The 20,045-nt window shown below is 35.4% G+C and overlaps 1 protein-coding gene across 1 annotated transcript in view; it reads right to left on the reverse strand.

Moving 5' to 3' along the window:
• LOC134743738 (bromodomain-containing protein DDB_G0280777-like) overlaps window positions 1–19,186 on the reverse strand; it is a 36,909-nt gene extending 17,723 nt beyond the window's left edge. The window contains exon 1 of the mRNA XM_063677371.1: window positions 19,047–19,186. Coding sequence (XP_063533441.1) covers window positions 19,047–19,055 — 9 coding nt within the window. The 5' untranslated portion in view covers window positions 19,056–19,186. The remainder of the gene's footprint in view (window positions 1–19,046) is intronic.
• Between the last annotated feature and the right edge of the window lie 859 nt (window positions 19,187–20,045).

Genomic DNA, 20,045 nt, shown 5'->3' on the forward strand with positions numbered 1-20,045 from the left:
ATTAGCTTTATTGATTCTGAAAACGGCCTTTGTGCAGACATGAGATGCCTACATCTTACCTACTAGCTTATAAAGAGGATTATGCAACTAATTTTGAATCAAACCGTGGAATTTAAATTGACCTACGGCATTTAGGTATTATTTGCCGCAAGGAATTCTTATTATGGTGAATTAGAACCGTATACCGATACCGTTTATGGTAAATCGTAAATTATAAATAATTATAAAAATGGCTTGCATTATTCGTTTTGGTATGTCTGTCTAACCACAGCTCGGCCGCCAAAGGAATAATAAATATAACAATACAGCCATATTTACGTTCCAGAGGCTCTAGGATTCTAGACCTAAACCTAGATATGAAACCTTTATCAAAATAGTTTTTCACTTGATAAAAGGCGATTCTCTAACAAAATACAGGCATATAATTTTTTTTAAGTTTTTAGAACTAATTTAGTAATTTAGCCAAAGTCAGACATCTCACCTATCATCAAAGTGAAAACGAATGTGTGTGTGTATGTGTACCCGTCTGAACCGTATACTAATCCGAGTGAGAAACATTATCTAAATTACGATAGTTCAATACAATACACCGTGCGATGCGAGCGTTAAAAGCTGTCACGATCTGAATCGTAGGATTGTTAGGCGCTGTGCGCACTGATTTCGATTTTCGTTTCCGTGTTTTGAATACAGTATTTTTTTCCTTCTGTTGTATAATTAGAAAACCAATAAATCACCATTTTGTACATACTCGTAAGTCCAAATGACAGAGTATCCATATATTTTGTAATTTTTTTTGACGTTTTTGTGTTGAGTAGGACTAATGACCTAATTCTGCCGAGACTGCAATGACAGAGTGTGGAGGTGACACCATAAACGTCAAATTCCTATTTAAAACTACGCACTTCCACACTTAATTACTGCAAGGTCGTTGCACAGTTAGCTTAGTTGGACTGAAATAATTTCTCGTCCTATTATAAATGCTGCCTACACGAAAACGCAGTGATCGGGCCTTAAGGCGGTTCCCTGAGCCAGAAGGCGAAAAATCTCCTTATATGATCCTGTTTGTCTAAGAGGCGTTGATATTCGTAGACGTGGAAAAAATATATGTAGTTCTTGACTATATTATCTTTAACAACATAGCTTCCGATACATGAATTATGACACTTCGCTCGATACAATTAATTCCCAAAGTAACCTCTAACTCGGACTTTTAATCCAACTTTACTCGGTTATTTATTATGTGATACTATAAACAAAAAAAGAAGAAAAAACAATCTTAACATAAATAGTAATTTCATAGCTTTAGAATTTCGATATTGTTAGGTAACGTTTTTAAAATAAATAAACACCGACAAAATTCGATCAAAATTGACACTTGGCGCGTATGTTCTTTCCCGTTCTTTCTTGCGAAAAGTGACAAAGACAGCGGCAAACCGATGGAACGGCCTTAACTTAAAATAATGTCAGATAATTTGTATCATTACCGCGCGTGCGCTCGAGACATAATAAATGCGTTAAACTCCAATATAGAAAAGTGCTAATGTCCTATGTCTGTCAGTGCACTCACGTCGCCGGAGAAAGTTTACGTCATCACAACGTGCAGATTTGCTCAAATTGACTTTTCTTTCCATTGTCGGGACTTGCAGTGGAGGAAGCGAATTAACTCTACGATTTACGTGGACATCGTAATTTAGTTGATCTGTATTCGTAGGTGCCTTGCTTTTCTCCATGCCTGTTCTTGTATAATTATTATTTAGGTGTAATTGTTAATTCTCCTTATTGAATTTTAGAAAGAAAGAAAATACCTTTATTTGACGCCACAACATAGTAACATAAAAAAGAAAAGCATGCAGACAAAAAAACATTTGGACGCCAAAAAGGATCCCCACTCAGCATAGTGCCGCGGCAAACCGTGGCGCTGGTTTTCTGTGGGGACCTGGCTTAATCTAAAAATAATGGCGACACGTACGCCAACGACACACAAATAATTTTACATTGACATAAAAATACAAACATTATTAAACAGAAAATTAAGACAAACAAAATATTAATTACCGCCTTTTTTAAATATATTTATAACAAAAGTTACAGAAAAAACCAACACCAGAACGAACTAAACTTTAGACTAAAACTAAAACAAAGACTAAAACTAAAAAAAAAACATCAAATTGCCGCAGAAATGTAAAAGTGTGTGTGATAATGATAAGTGTGCGAGTGAGTGACTTTTACGGTGTAACTCATACGGTACGCGGCGCACTGTCACTCTTAGTGCTTGAAAGTGGAGTGGTGGAAAATGTCGCGCGAGAATCTAAAAATACCTAAGGTAAATCGTTAAATTAGTTTACTACTTATCCTTGAAAACGTTATCAAAGTAATTACAAACATTTTAGAAGGTACCTAGTTTTTTTCTAAAATCGTTCTCAACATTTCATTATTAGTTACTTCCTTGATTGCGAATCGATTAGCACATGTAAACCAGTCGTGCGATGATATAATCTTTGAAACAATAGACAAATTGTGTGGTGTGATAAATTGACAAGCCATGCAAGCTATTGTGTTGTTGCTTTACTTAAAAATCAGTCTGTTGGTGTTTTTAAAGAGTAGGGCTTGTGTAGCGTGATAATTATCATTATGCATTTTATAATTTGTAGTACAGGATCACACTGCGGACGAAAGAAAACAAATTACCTAATGTCTGTTCAATATTAAAAACTATAATAGCGCTACATTTACAGCAATAAGTGATTTAAAACATTGGCTGTTTCTATGAAAAAAAAAAACCGGCCAAGTGCGAGTCGGACTCGCGTTCCAAGGGTTCCGTACATTACAAAATTTAAACAATGTATTTTTTATGTGAAACGTGAGTGAAATGTCTTAAAAAACCCGTAGGGGTCAGATCAAAAACTAAGTAATTAAGTCCGACTCACGCTTGACTGCAATTTCTAATAGGTTTTCCTGTAATCAAAAACAAACATCTATAGGTAAAGATCTATTTTGTGTATTTTAAATTTTAGACCCATTAGTTTCAGAGAATGGTAATTTTTGCCTATTTTCTTGAATAACTTCTAAATTGTTTATCCTAAAATTATAAAAAAAATACATTTGAGATTCTCACAATGAGCTCTTTCATTTGATATATAACATGATATATTTTGAAAAACTTTATTTTTAATTCTCTCATTTACCCCCCAAAAGTGGCCGCCATGTTTAAAAATCATTTGTGTACGTTACATGTCCGTCTTTGAGTCACAAACTTACATATGTATACCAAATATGTATACCAAGTTTCAACTTAATTGGTCTAGTAGTTTCGGAGAAAATAGGCTGTGATAGACGGACAGACAGACAGACGGACAGACAGACAGACAGACAGACAGACGCACGAGTGATCCTATAAGAGTTCCGTTTTTTCCTTTTGAGGTACGGAACCCTAAAAAGCGTCGATTGTAAAACAGGCACAGGAGGTTACGTTGGCAGGTAAGATAGATGCACCATTACTCAAACACTGGAACAGTCTACATGTGGCCGCACCGCAACAGATGTTGAGAAATGGTGCATCTAGATTGCCTAGATTTTATTTTATATGTTATTGTATAGGTATTTTATTTTATAATTTATGTGTGTGTTTTGTGAATTGTAATTGTATGTCACTAACCTCATAGAGTAACTTATACTAGAGCGGTACTGTCATAGTAAATTTTGTAACCCCAGTAAATTCACTGCCATCTGTCGACACACTTTAAAACTAAAAATGAAGATTTATAAAAATACGATAGAATGTATTTAAATATAGATAAATGATTTTTTTTATTTGCATTAATTATTTTTATGATTTTGACCCATGTTCTTTCACTGATATGCGTTAAAATTGTTAAATAACAAACGAAACCGTCAACGCCATCTATACGACTGTAGGCCAAAACTAGTAGCGCCCTCTGAACGAGAATCAAATTTTCTTGATTTTCGAGGCACGTTTTTTCCTTAGACTGTATCCATCTATTACGGAGTTATATCTATCTTTGCTAACCTTAATTAATTTTAAGTTTTGTTGTACTTACTAACTGGATCACACTATAGATGGACACTATATGGATCAAAATGATTCGAATTAAATAATTGAATTGAATTGAATTGAAAACAGCTCGATGGACTAAGAATATTCTTCTGATTATCGCAGGTCACTGACAAATCTTCATCAAAGCTCCAAGGAAATAGTTTGACCTAGAAGTCATAACTAGCAAGGCTCTAGTGAATTTTGTTGACCTCTATAATAAGGGGACTCCGAGTGCGGACCTCGGTAGGTCTACTCTTCAATTTTCATCTCCACTTAAAATAATATGATGATTGCTTGAAAGCTATAGGAAGAGCTAGTAAACGTGGTCTATACCGTATCCTCGTAAGGCTCACCATACAAAGTTTTCCTATTTTTAATTTGAACCTTGTTGTATAGAAAATTAGGGTGACTTTCGTTTGTTTTAGAAAACAATGAAACAAAAGAAATACTACTTAATTCAGTTAGTGTAAGGTTCAAATTAGATTGAAATAGAGTGTACATTGTAATGCACATTGGACCTTACGAGGGTATTACAGAAAACCCTCAGCTTTATACGTATTCCTCGTACTAAACAAAAATCAGTACATATACGAAATAAACGATTTTTAAAAACATTAATTTTAGTTTATTTACATAGTTTAAGTTTAGTATAAATTTTAAGTTATTCGACCAATAGTTCAATTTTACTTTAATATCTAAGTACCTGCTGTATTTTCTAGTTAGGTTAGGTTAGGTTAACACCTATAATTAGTTAGGTTAGTACCTATAAGCAACAGATATAATTGCTTGCACTTTAATGAAATTTTTGTTATTTGGAATTATATTACGAACGTTTCCAGTTAATCCTGTTGTTAACTTAAGTTAACAACGTTTAATTAATCAAACTATGGTTGCATGCGAAATTTATTGTATTTATTATAACTGCTTTATTAGGTACAATGGTACATATGTATTTTGTATTGTATGTACGTAAAATAACTTTTCTATCAAAAGCTTACAATAAATAATTTAAATTACGAAATATTTATATTATTTGTAACCAAGCGCGAAGAATAAACCATAATTCACTTAAACAGAACGTTTAGTTAGTAGATACAATTACATTGCCGGCGTCGATCATTACATTTAATGCATTTTTGTCGTGCGTGAGATTCAATTGCGTTTAATTCTCAGAATTTAAGCTGCACTGCAATTGTATTATAATATTTATAATTAATTAAATGTCGGCTTAAGCGACAGATATCCCATGGCTTGCGACAAGTGATCTAATAGTTGAGCGAGCATTATTGCTTGTCCTAGAATAGACTCAATGTTCTTTCTGCATTTAGAGACGTGTAACGAATAGGGACTGTCAATCTCATTATTTTTGATTGAATATGGTGCCATCATGCGCCTAACATATCTTACCTAGGTATATATTTTGTATAAAGTTTATTACCGCGAAACCACCAAACTTCAGTCCAAAATCTCCTTTCTAACTACCTATGTGAAGTCCCAGAACTAAATTACTTAAATGGGCCAGTGATTTAAATGAGAGAAAAATTCAGAATAAAACTAAAGACGACGTACGTACGTACGTAATTACGTATCGTGTTGAACTTGCGGACCATGGCTGTAAAATCGACTATTGTAATTCTTTATGCTTTAATTATCTCTAGTGTCAATGTTTATGCTGCATTGTATTATCTAATTTACAATTTCCTTCGTCTTGTTTCATCAGCTTGTATGTCTTCTGTGTACGAACTAATTAGTTCTGATTGAAAGATATATTATGTCGAGTACAAGACAGACACCTTATGAACTTTATTTGTGCGTAATCATATAATGAGTCAATCATTAAGGCTTATGGAAGTTATGGATGAGCATACGTAACGAGAATTGGCTGAAGATAATGTTTTATTAATATATTACCCCGGAACTTACTTCCGATATGACTTTTAAATATCTAGAGTCTAGACAAGTCGCATCTTGTAAGTGATATCATAAAAGTACCTACTGTAACTTGTATAAGTTGTATAACTCTTAATAGTGTACTACATAGTTTAGTTTGACAGCCAATTTTTTTTTAACTGTCTCTTAACATTTTCATGAAATTGAAATTAAAGCAAACTAGTGCTTTATTAATGTGATTTTCCAGTCCGATATTGTTGCTGATAGATTACTGAATAAGATTAGTTAATCATTGAATAATAGTGTATATTATTGTACGCCGCTTAAAAATAAATAGGTCGTATAAATGATTAATGATCTGACAATCTAACAAGTAAGTATGAGTTGATCATATTTGCTGTCATGCAATATGATACAATTCCCCCGGGGCGTCATTGCGATAGAAAAAGGAGGTAGGAGATACTCTATCTTAGTTCACACTCAAAAAAAACTAACGATGTGATACCACAATGTAAGCAATGTTTAATTATGGTTTATTCTAACATTGTGCACCAACGTTAAATCAATTCAACATACTAATTTGATGTAATCAACCTGTACAGCAATTGTACATTTTGAGAGCTTGTCTTATCTAGAAAGTATTGTCCAACTCGTAATAATAGCTGCACGATCGTTAGACGATATGATGTGTTAATTGCTTATTGTCTTTAAGTACAAGCACTAATTCTTATGGCACATGGTACTCACTTAATCAATCTGACAAAGGCTCATTATGAATTCAAACATTATAACGATATCAATGCAGGTACCTACTAGAAATGCAAGAATAGACATCTACCACGCCCAGAAATTAAGAAAGCACCTTGTCTCGGCTTGTCAGGTTGAGTATGTCTCAGGACTTGTAATCGGTGTTAGAAAATTGTATAGACAAAATGTACTATTTCCAAATTCCATATACTGGTCAGTTTATTTACGTTGCTATGCATCATCACAGTCTCTCCTTTCCCCTATAAATATATTAAAATATCGCTGCGGTTTAGAAGTACAATTTGTGGTCATTTATTGTCTTAATATACGATAAAATAAATGTATTTATTATATTATACCATATACCACGACAAACTCGATTCGTTACCGTATAAAGATTTTAAAACACAAAAAATATAGATTGTTTATTTAACTTATATATATATCAATTCAAATATCAACTGGCCAAAAACAGTGCAAAGTTGGCCAAAAACGATACTTCTAGCTAACACTAAGAAGTTTTCGTAAAACAAACAAACTTAATGGGTGGGCAGAGAATAGATACCTACTCGTAATCGCAACATTTATCTCTACAGCGATGTGTGGGTGTCTCTAAATGATGTTACAAGCCACTATTTTCTTTTTCTCACGCATTTTTTGGAGATGCACACTTCAAAAGGATAGGATCTTAATCGATAGCTAACGAATTGCGAAATGATCCTTACGGGCAATGAAGAAATGCTAGCTGTCACGTGGTCGGAGACATATGGCAGATACCATCACGGGCGGAGTACCTAATGCTCTACATTACTCATGCTTGTTCTCGTATTGTCATTGTCAGTATGCATTAACCTTTATTATGTATGTTTTGTCAAACACAAAAGCTGTCTCTCGGACGCCACGTCACCGAAGTGTCAAAACTGAAATTAGACTTTATGCACATGCACGTAGGTCTATGTTGCTCTGTGGTCTGTGACCGATTAATCCGTCTTTGGCGTTGGACCTGAGGTGCCGATATATACGTCATTGGCGTCCAAAAGATTAAAGACGAATGCGATGTTCGCATGTTAGCTATTTAGTCTCTTATTTATTTGCTGTTTAACTAGCGTGCACTAGTTTTAACCAGCAAAAAACAAAAGGAGGTTGACGTTTTAGAGTCAACCTCAACGCTTATTTATTTTAGGCATCTAATTTCATGTACTTGATGAACTAGATGCCTTGTTCAAAATATACAACGTACCCGTTTTATGGTTATTTAGATGCCTTGTTATATCCACGCCTATTGTTTGTAGCACTTATCGTTGCCATGTAATTCAATTAGAATTTACTTATAGATTATTACTATATCTCTGTTATTTGTCTACCGAGATCTATTTGGAAGACTTTTTCATGATCCTATCCAAATGGTGTTAAGTATATCTGAATTTAAATCATACTTTGACCCACATAAAGAACAACATTGTGAACTTAACGTACTCAGCGTTCTTGTACAAATAAATTAAAAATTATAATCGTTTGAAGTGGCTGTCATTACGGTATTCTGCCCATTGTCTGGCGGGCAAGATTGATGGACTTACATAATCATGGCATAACCTTATTTGCCCTCTATAAATCTGGGGTCGAAAGCTGCAGGCAAATGAAGAGATAAGTCGCTTGGAGGCGGAGAATGCATAAAGCACAAGCTCCACAGTGTATCGGGCAATTTGTAATATTGAATCATTGAAGAAGTATGAGAAGGATATTAATTATGTGATTTCAAAGTTCGATATTCTACCTATGCGTTTACGAACAGGCCATGTTGAGCAACGAAGGAGATTATAGTATTTGCGCTAGCCCGATATTACCTGAAAAATTGTAAATGACGCTGACGACACTCAAGTGACACGACGGATTTACTCTATTTTGATAAGGTCTTAAGCCTTGATCTATCAACTATTGCCGCCTTACGCTGCGTACAGCGTTTCTTTACATGTATGAAAATACCAGTGTCAACGAAAGATTAGTTAGTTAGATTAGACTTTAGAGTCTGATATTTAAGCACATATTAAATCACATTTACAAACGGGTCTATCGCGAATTTATTTTGTTTTTGTTGTTGTTTGTTGCTGATATTTAAGCATTGTTCAATGCGTGTGATTAACACCGTGTGTCAAGCTTATAAATTCCTACTACGTATTTATAGTATAAATGCGAAGTAACTGTCTGTCTGTCTGTTTCCTCTTCACGCTTAAACCGCTTAACCCATTTAGGTAGACGTAATTTGGTATGGAGATTGTTTAGAAAACGGGACAATTAGGTAAATAATTTTAGGATAAAAGATTGTCAGTTTGTCAAGACAGCACTAACCTTTCTCCGGGAGTTGGGATCCGCACAGAGGACTCGGCCAGGGCACACAATTATTCCAGGTATCCGATATTCACGAGGTTCGCGGTGCACCACACAGGCGCGAGGTGGCTAGGTGCATGTCTTATTAAAATTTCGTCTGTCATAGGTGTCCCCTAATGGGGTTGGCAACTGTCAAAGGTTTGCAGAGATGGCGCCATCATAGCTTGCATCTTTTTCTATGAGATTTGGCTTAAAGGGCTGGCATCCAGGGCATTAAAAAAACAAAAATTTGACACATTTCTAGGGATTGACAGGGCAAGCTATGCTGGCGCCATCTGCTTATTATTTCGACCGGCTAACTCCATTAGAGGCTTAGTTTTTAAGTTTATGAAATTTATATGTATGTTAGTCTGTAAGGTGTATGTAATATGGACCTTGTTGTCTGAATTAAATTTTAAAATAAATAAATATATAGATACTTGTATGTATATACGATAGTATTTTGAACTGAGGTAGTTTGAGGGCCGAGGAAGGATATATTATAGGACAGTTTATATCACTCATCATCATCATCCCACGCAGACGAACTCGCGGGCAGAAGCTAGTGATGATATCATTGAAAGATAGTATTAGATAATCAAGAATACAAAAGGTAATAATTTACCAAAAAACGTATAATTTTTATTTAATTATTTGATTAAGAACATCTGTCTAGATTAGCGCTAAACACGGGGAACAAAAGAAATGTCCCATAATCTTCGTCTGCGATCGTGGGAAACTTCTATCCGAAAATGGTGGGCTTTCACTGTCTTACGGCGCGACAGCAATCATAAATGATGCTAAGGTATGTATGCATCTTTGGCAAATAAAATATTGTATAGTTGGATTTTTTAAGGTGTCCGACTGTTACTTAAGCTGTGTTAGCTCATTCTACTATTTGGAGATCTTAAAAAATATCTCAGTATACCTACAACTCTTTGTATACTTCTAGTATATACTATAACAAAGGTATCGTACGGCATTCTTCAGAAAACAGGTACGTGTAGCTATTTACCTACCTTTATTGTATTAATTACTTTTATTAGGAAAGATAATTACTCTTGCTGGTTAATGCGCGCAAACTAGCGGTCTGCGTTCAAGACTCATTCACAATACACAAAAGGTAATCACAGTCCATATCCCGGTCAATATAAGTCTAGTGAAACTAACCGTGAATCATTCAAAACTCTCATTCAGAATATTAATGATAATGATAAATGCACTGGTTCATAATACTTTGTTGATCGGAAACAAGAAGAAGAAAGCTCTAACAGAATGTAAAAATATAGAATTCAAAAAATTCAAAAATATAATAGAATAGAAGATATTTATTCAAAAACGCTCAAACTGAAGTATTGCTTGAGATGAGACAAACAGAACCAACTTATTATTAAGCGTCACTGAAAAGCGTCACTATAAAAAGTAAACATCTTCTAAAAAGGTAAGTCGTCCACTGTACAGATTTGCTAATAGGTGGAATAGGCGAAAATTCCAATCCCTAATATTGCAATTGCAATTTTAGGATTAATTAATGCGGTCTGATTGTAATTTGTAAGATTACATTTGTTTACAGCCTCCATATTTATGTTTTTCTCCTAAATAAAATTCCTGAATCATGAATCGATTAATTCATGCTAGGCAGTGAAAGATATTTATGACACTTCATTCACGGGTGCACAGTGATTATGACTACACAAAAACGAGTGCTGTGCGCGTAAGTTCTTCGATACCTACGTGTGTCCATCAATCATTACACGAGGTGCAAAGTGCTGTCAGTAGCGGCATTAAGATTTTTTAAATCTGTATTTTATTTGATATTTGATATGACATTAGTGTAGAGTGGTATAATGTCAATATTAAATCAATAACAGCGTTTTAAAATCCCCGCTCTGACAGGAGATGAGCAAGACTTTTACATTTTCCATACATAAGAAAGTATAAACATTAGTAACAGAACCAAAACAGATATGTAATTCAAATAGATGAACGTTAAGAATTTTATCTACATATTATTGTTAGTGTGAGAACACATTAAGCACATTAGTTAACGTCAAGGCTCATTTGCTCTAGGTTACCTAACAACACTCGATTTAGGTATCCGATGATTTAAAATTTAGATGGTCAAATAAAAAAACCGGCCAAGTGCGAGTCGGACTCGCGTTCCAAGGGTTCCGTACAATACACAATTTAAACAATGTATTTTTTATGTGAAACGCGAGTGAAATGTCTTAAAAAAACCCGTAGGGGTCGGATCAAAAACTAAGTAATTAAGTCCGACTCACGCTTGACTGCACATTTTTAATAGGTTTTCCTGAAATATATGGGTAAAGATCTATTTAGTGTATTTTTTCAAAATTTTATACCCAGTGGTTTCGGAGATAAAGGGGGGGGGATGGTAATTTTTTGCCTATTTTCTTGAATAACTTCTAAGCTGTTAATCCTAAAATTACATAACAAATATATTTGCGATCCTCACAATGAGCTCTTTCATTTGATATGTAACACGATATAGTTTAAAAAAAACTATATTTTTAATTTTCTCATTTACCCCCCAAAAGTGGCCCCTATGTTTAAAATTTATTTGTTTACGTTACATGTCTGTCTTTGGGTCACAGACTTACATATGTGTGCCAAATTTCAGCTTAAGGCCGTTCCATCGGTTTGCCGCTGTCTCTGTCACATTTCGCAAGAAAGAACGGGAAAGATCATGCGCCAAGTGTCAATTTTGATCGAATTTTGTCGATTTTTATTTATTTGAAAAACGTTATCCTACAATATCGAAATTCGAAAGCTATGAAATTATTATTTAAGTTATGATTGTTTTTTCTTCTTTTTTTGTTTATAGTATCACATAATAAATAACCGAGTAAAGTTGGATTAAAAGTCCGAGTTAGAGGTTACTTTGGGAATTAATTGTATCGAGCGAAGTGTCATAATTCGTGTATCGGAAGCTATGATATTAAAGATAATATAGTCAAGAACTACATATATTTTTTCCACGTCTACGAATATCAACGTCTCTTAGAAAAACAGGATCATATAAGGAGATTTTTCGCCTTCTGGCTCAGGGAACCGCCTTAATTGGTCGACGGACAGACAGACAGACAGACAGACGCACGAGTGATCCTATAAGGGTTCCGTTTATTCCTTTTGAGGTACGGAACCCTAAAAACGCTAGTGCATTAGCCGATTCACATTAATTTGTGGAAAAATTTGTTTGGAAGGCCGTGAATATTGCTTTACTTTGGTTAGGTCATACCGAATCTTGCCTATTATGTTTTGACTATTGTTTAGCATCTTAGGCTAAAGCATAAGCATACCTACAGGTGTATCGATTGGGCAATTCTCGTACAATCGGCAACCCATTGAGATAAAAGAACAAAAATGTGTCATCGTGATCGACGTGCGATGCGCTTTTACTTTCATCCTACTTACACGAATCGAGGAATTTATTATTATGTCATAGCGTCATCCTTCACTCAGCGCTTATGGTGTTCGAGTGTTTGTATTTTTTTACGTTAATTGGTGACTTTAAAGTTGACGATCACTTTGTGAATGATGAAGACAATTTTCTGATTCCGGTAACGTGTTATATCAACAAGTACAGCTATTAAACCACTTCAATATTTATAAGGAGGTGGCGGAGGAAATTGCAGGCATAAACGATCAGTACCTACCTAATATATTTTCACTTTTTAGGGATCCGTACCCGAAGGGTAAAAACGGGACGCTATTACTGAGAATCCTCTGTCCGTCTTTTCGTCTGTCTGTCTGTCCGTCTGTCCATATGTCTGTCTGTCACCGGGCTGTATCTCATAAACCGTGATAGATAGACAGTTGAAATTTTAACAGATGATGTATTTCTGTCTGTTGCCGCTATAACAACAAATACTAAAAAGTACGGAACCCTCGGTGAGTTCTCAAGTTCACAGCCACATACTGTATAAACACTGGAGTTACAAGTTAGCTCTACAAAATCTACAAACGTGGCGTAATGTTCTCTACCGACTTATTATCAAATGGGCGCACAAATACACTTCAATGAAAATATAACATCTTTCATTCCGTCGAGAAAGGAAACAAGAAGTAGTTTTTCAACAGCTCAGACGCCTAGTTCAGATCATAGGTCACAGAGTAGTCATTAGATAGAGAGTTACATTACATAATGCGATGCGATATGTCCCTGCTATAGCTTGCGCATGCGCATACATGTTTTGCATTAGTTTCGTAATTTGGCGACACTGTTTGCTTTTACATAATTTTTTACGAGTTTGTATTGAATCGGAACGCATATTTATATAGAGTTGTGACAAAATTAAACAATTACTAGAAGTGGGAGTAAAACGACGCGGTACTGAATTTAGGGTCGGGAGGATATAGAGGATTGTAACATTTGTAACTATCAATTTACAAGAGCTGGTTTATTTACGTGTCATCGCTTGTTTAATAGTTAGTTATTTTGAAACTCTCATACAAATAGTATCCATAAACATTAAACAATGTAACTAACTAGTAGTCAAAAGGTGTACAATAGTTATTTATTTAACAAGGGGGCAAGGTTGTTGTTTAACCTCACGCGCTAATATTGATACCTGAGCAAGCGAAATATTCCAAAATTGAACCGCGAGCGTAGCGAGTGGTTCGAAAAGTGAAATCTTGAGCGTTGCGAGGGTTTCAAGGCACGAGGGTTAAACAAATTTTGCCTCCAAATGAAACACAAAAATTTTCACCGCACCAACGCAAGGAAAATACTAACAGTGAAATATCAAACAAAATCAAACCAAATCCATTCGAAATTAATGTTATTAAATATTTATCATTCAAAATCATCATTTGAAAGTCAATTCTACCAGCCCACATAAGGAAACAACTCAAAATTTGCATTTGTTTACGTTTAATTAAGAGAGCCTTTACCAGCTGGTGTGATGAAAAATATGTTGATGTAACCACTGCCTAGCTAAATGACAACTAACTCATTTGGTTTTAAAACTGATCGGCGATAACTGACATATGAAAAAATTTAAAAATCTCCAAATTTTCTACTTTAACTATCAATAATTTTAATAGACTTGTTAGACAAGCGACGGCGTGCAGTCTAGTGAATCTTATCGATTTATGTTACGTTAAGACATGCTAGTATGAGCTCGTAATATTTATAACGTAAAGCCTGCGAACCCGTGACCCGTAGCGTGCTTCGAGGAACGTATGGAGTTATGAAGCTTTTATTGAATATAAATCTAGTTTGGAATAGGGGGTATTACTGCAATATTCTGCCACCAGACTGCAGCAGTAGCCCGTTTAGTAAACCATAGAGTAACTTTTACATACTGTTTTTTGACAAGTTTTCAGATATAATAAAATATGACATTGATGCACCAAGGCGGTTTGTTTACAGAGAACCCACCGGGAAACGCGAATCCGAAATGTCGCTATCTGCCTCTTTATCGCTCGAATATGCAAGTGTGACAGAGATGTTGGATAACGAAATTTTGATTTTCTTGTTTTGTGGTAGAACCTCAGATTGTGATAGTGGCGCCCCCTGCGCAGAGTTTGGCGTTATATTCCCTATTATTTTAGTTCGATATCCTTTCGAATAATGGTAACGCTTTTGTTTAACAGATTAGGGTCTTTGGCGAAAAATCATTTGAGAAGATGCAGACTACTTATATATTTAGTCGTTTTCTATTCTTAAAATTACTGTTATCTTCTGAATTTGTCTACCATAATTTAATCAGTGAACAGGTTTTGTTGGTCGATATATATTTAGGTTTGTAGAAAATACTGCATTTATACTTACATTTTCATTTTGTATATTATTTACTAAATTTTTAGTGTTCCGTGCAAAACTTTATTTTGACAAACGGAACACTTATGGGATCACTTCGGTCTTGCAAATCAGTTAAATGCGTTTATGTATAAGAATACCCATTAGAAATCCAACCTACTGCACTGTCAGCATACATAGTAGAGAAAATTCGTTTTTGGCTTTGCCACAGTCGGGAAAAAAAGGAAAGTAAATATTTATAAGGCGGTTGTTTAAAGCCTATTGTAATCATAACATCAGTATTCTGGGAAAATCCTTAAACATCTTCCGACTCGTGTAAACGGGCAGATCGGAGCGCGAGCGCACGGTTGCATCACCGGGGGAAAGTGCATTGATTATTTTATTGTGTCTGAAGACAACACATAAACACGGATTCCACCCTTGATCGATTATGTACATCGAGGAGGTATTATAGGTAGGAGATTTGTCAAATCTTTAATAGCATGACAATACGAGCCAAGGCACGCGTCTTCCTGAATGAAGCGATCCAATTTTATGATTACATGAAGATTAATACATAATAATATACCTCTTACTAGATAAAGCATATATGACCATTCGCGCTCGTCACCACTGAATGGCATCCCCATACTAATTTAGCATAAAGCGTAAGCGCTTTTTTTATTATTTACAAAGATATAAGATTACTGAAATTAAGGAAGATTCAAGTACACGTAGGTTGTTAAAATAAGTAAAAAATGTTGTTGAATGTTAACTGGATGATCTAGCATCATTTACAAAATATAAAAGGGTCCCGATACACATTAATATAGATAACAATAGTTGTTATTCGGGGTCCGCTCAGATATTAACCTTTATAGCCCTTTAATTGTGTACGAGTTTTGTCGACACGAGACACGTACACCTCATTTTTTTACACCTCATGTCACGACCGGTCTGGCCTAGTATGTAGTGACCCTGCCCGTGAAGCCGATGGTCCTGGGTTCGAATCCCGGTAAGGGCATTTATTTGTGTGATGAACACAGATATTTGTTCCTGAGTCTTGGGTATTTTCTTATGTATTTATGTATTTGTATATTATATATATCGTTGCCTGAGTACCCATAACACAAGCCTTCTTGAGCTTACTGTAGGACTTAGTCAATCTGTGTAAGAATGTCTTATAAAAATAATATTTATTTAATTTCTGTGCAAAACCCAAGAGCGCTTACGTGGTTACCGCGAGTTTTCGGTAATCCTTAATAATGCGAAGTCTATAGGACGTAGTCTATTTCTGCATAGTACATGCAGCTTCCAAGTGACTGGTTAAAAAGTTAATTACAATAGGCAATTCGCTAGAAAGGTAAGAATGATAATCTCCAGCAATTAGTATGAATCGGTAAGGAAAGAAAATGCGTGGGAAAATTCGTTACTCAAATAGTGTTCAACGGATTATGTTTCGAGATAATTAGAACTTGATAAGTGTGATATTGAATATCATACGTAATAACTTAATAAGAGGATGGAGGGGAGACTATCCAAAATTTATAATAAAAAAATATTTAAATCCGTCTGTCAAATCAACTAACCGTTGATAATCGTTTTTCTCTATCCGTCATTTTGACATTTCTGTTTGTTAGAAGGAGACAAAATTTAACAGAGATTGAGATTTTTTGCACTGAAGTTTTTAAAATGTCTGTCTTTCGTTGATCGGGATGTTTGGGTCAAAAACTGTCGCGTTACGTCCTCCTCCACGTATATGGAGGAATGCGTAACGGAGCAGGGAGAGTGAAAAGTGGAAAAAGAGAGAAAAGAAAATGGAAAAACCGGCCAAGTGCGAGTCGGACTCGCGCACCGAGGGTTCCGTACTTTTTAGTATTTGTTGTTATAGCGGCAACAGAAATACATCATCTGTGAAAATTTCAACTGTCTAGCTATCACGGTTCATGAGATACAGCCCGGTGATACTTGATAGACAGACAGACGGACAGCGGAGTCTTAGTAATAGGGTCCCAGTTTTTACTCTTTGGGTACGGAACCCTAAAAAGGTAGAAGTAAGAGGGGTAGGTTCTTTATTTACAGGCTTGACCTAAAGTAAAATGTCAATATGACACGCTAACAAGACGATTCTGGTAGAAAATGAAGAATATGAGGAGTCTTCTTGGAGAATGCGCCAGTTAACACGCGTGTACATGGTTGTCATGGGTCAAGTGTGAAAAAATTGACAGGATTTACCAGAAATTTCCGGAAATTACCTAACTTGATAAAATTAGGCATTTAATACAATTCATTTATTTTGTAAATTATTATAACATTATAAATGACTATAACGGCACTGTACATGTAATACCGTGTGACAATATTTCAAAGCTTCATTTATATCCAACTAGCGACCCGCCCCGGCTTCGCACGGGTTCAATGCTGATATTATACATATAAACATAAACCTTCCTCTTGAATCACTCTATCTATTAATAAAGTCTGCATCAAAATCCGTTGCGTAGTTTTAAAGATCTAAGCATACATAGGGACAGACAGACAGCAGGAAGCGACTTTGTTTTATACTATGTAGTGATCGTCAATATCATCATATAAAGCCTGACCGGAATATATGACCACGCGCCATGTTGCGGAATTTCACTGGAACTATTTATTTCATACCATACTGAATATAGGGTGTATAGGGTGACAATACATGAGAATAACAGCGCCCTCTTGACAATGATCATATATTACTGGTCAGGCTTTACATAGTTATACCAATAAACATGCAAATACCAATGTGTAATGTAAATAATAAATTAATTCACAGCGATGTCAAAAGAACATGGAATAACTAATTATTACAGTTAAATTTATAACTTGATAATGTCACAATGTCGAAATTCCCGGTCAAGATAATTATAGACGTTCGTATGTAAAACTTTAAAAGATTAAATCAAATAACATGAAATGAAAAACGTAACTCACACAATGAAGTTATAAATCTTGACACGGTTAAACAGTTTTAACACGATTATAATGATGTATCTTGAATCACGATCAATTGTTATGGTTCTACTTGTTGTAATCATAATTGCTATAGCGTAACATCATTATACAGCAATAACATGCAAACTTCATAAGTCCAGGAAGAAAGGTCCGTCATATGAAGTGCAGATTAATAGCCAACTAATTGAACTAATAGATACCATCACTTGAGCTTAATGAAACAGGAGCTTTCGTCCTCGGTATAGGTACTTTTAATAACAAAACTTCCGTGAAACACAGAAATATTATATATATATATATATTAATAACGGTATATACTACTATATAGTGTAGTAGTGCGTGTAGTGGGTATATTGTACTTATTAAAGATGTTCCAATGGAATTGATGAGGTGATAGTATTGAAGTGCATGATCTATAAAAGCGTCAAAAATGCTCGAGGGACTAACATAACTTCGCCGTTACCGAATTCTTATCTCCATATATCGTCGATCGTCGCGCAGTATCATATGGCGGTTTTCGAATTTTCCCTTTGACTTGGGCTATAAGACATAGCTTTTTACCAAATTTAGGTCATCTGGGAGTTTTTGTATGCAAGTGTAAAAAGGCGTGCGATAAACATCTTTATTGAAGATTTGTTATTGACTTAAACGTAATCGTAACATCCTTACTTAGTCCACGGGTTTCTTAGAGAAAAAGGTCTTGACAGATAGAAAGTTGAAAGATGAAGGATCTTAACTTTTTCTGCTCTTTGAGGAACGCAACCCCAAAACTTACAACACCTGTTTACTTGCAGTTGAACCAAAAAACTTCAAATCACTTAAGCACAATATAGCTGTAAATACTTCCTCATATATTTAGTAGAAAAAAACATGAAATTCAGTTCCAATTCGAAACTATTGCATCACAGAAAAATACTCGATAGCATGCGCGCATTTTTATACATTACGTGTAAAGAGGTCGGCAAATCCCCGCCGCAAACCGCATGCGGTTCTTTTGAGGTGCAAAAGTGCGAGGAGCGCTTACCGTTTTCCAAAAGTTAACAGTTTAAAATCTAAATTCGGTGTTCCTTATAATTATATAACTGATGGTTTTTTCTGCAGCTGTCTTTTTTCCTCAAACTTTGCTGATCCCTCAGTAATAATTGTACGTTGGTTTAAAAGCTTCGGCATCAATTTTTATATTACATCCAATTGTTTAACCTATTGAAGTTCAAAATAACACACACTGATACTCACTAGTCTCATGGTGTCGGGTCACTTCACTGGTGGAACAACAGCACTACAATATGCGCACGAGTCGGAAATGTCGGAATGCTCACTGGTGCTCGCGGTCGCGCGTCGACTTGCACTGCGCGGGAAGTCGCGCGCGCGCCCGCCCAAAACAAACGTTGTGTAAACGTTGAATCATATGTCAACTGGCATGATCCGGACATCAATAAGCTGTGATTTACTATGGTACGTTACTTAGTAGGTATTACTTATAGTGTTATGAAAGTTCAACACTTTATTCAACGAATGATTCGGGGTGAGAGACCACCCGGAAAAAAGCGCATGGCCAAAAATCTTTACACATGGTTCAGCGTTAGCATTATTCCGTGCGGCTGTGTCTAAAACCGTAGAGGCCTTAAAATATAGCACCGAAAATGAGGATAATAAGTGTTATTAGAAATTATATATATTTATACTTTTGTAGTTTTTAATTTCTTGAGAACATTTTCATGTAAAATATTTATTCTATACACATTCAATAGATGTGTTATTTACACAAATATTTATATCTCTTAGCGTCACTTGCACCATCGCACTAACCCGGGCTTAAGCGGTTAAACCATTAACACAGTGTCAAATTGTACTGGTAACCATGGTAACTCCAGGTTTAACCGGTTAACCCGGGTTAGTGGGATGACGCAAGTGGCCCTTAGCACTTGCACCGTTTAAATACAAAGTCAAATTCTTCAATGCGTAGGCTACATAGTATTGACCGATTTCGTGACGGCGGCATCAGCGTGACAAAGAGTTATCTTTATGCAATGTTAGCCAAAGATTTCACCCGTTACTGTCAGTTTAACTACGTGCCAATTGTTATGGGGTATGAGTTAGCACCCATAACGATAACCGACTGTTCATTTACAGATTACTGTTAGGTATTCTGTTAACTAGAAGAGGCGGGCAAAACGTGTTAAATTGACAGCTTGTCACATGGCCGTAGTCTCTTTTGCGAAACACCTTTCTATC

The sequence above is a fragment of the Cydia strobilella genome, chromosome 8 (genome assembly GCF_947568885.1).
Source record: "Cydia strobilella chromosome 8, ilCydStro3.1, whole genome shotgun sequence".
NCBI lineage: Eukaryota > Metazoa > Arthropoda > Insecta > Lepidoptera > Tortricidae > Cydia > Cydia strobilella.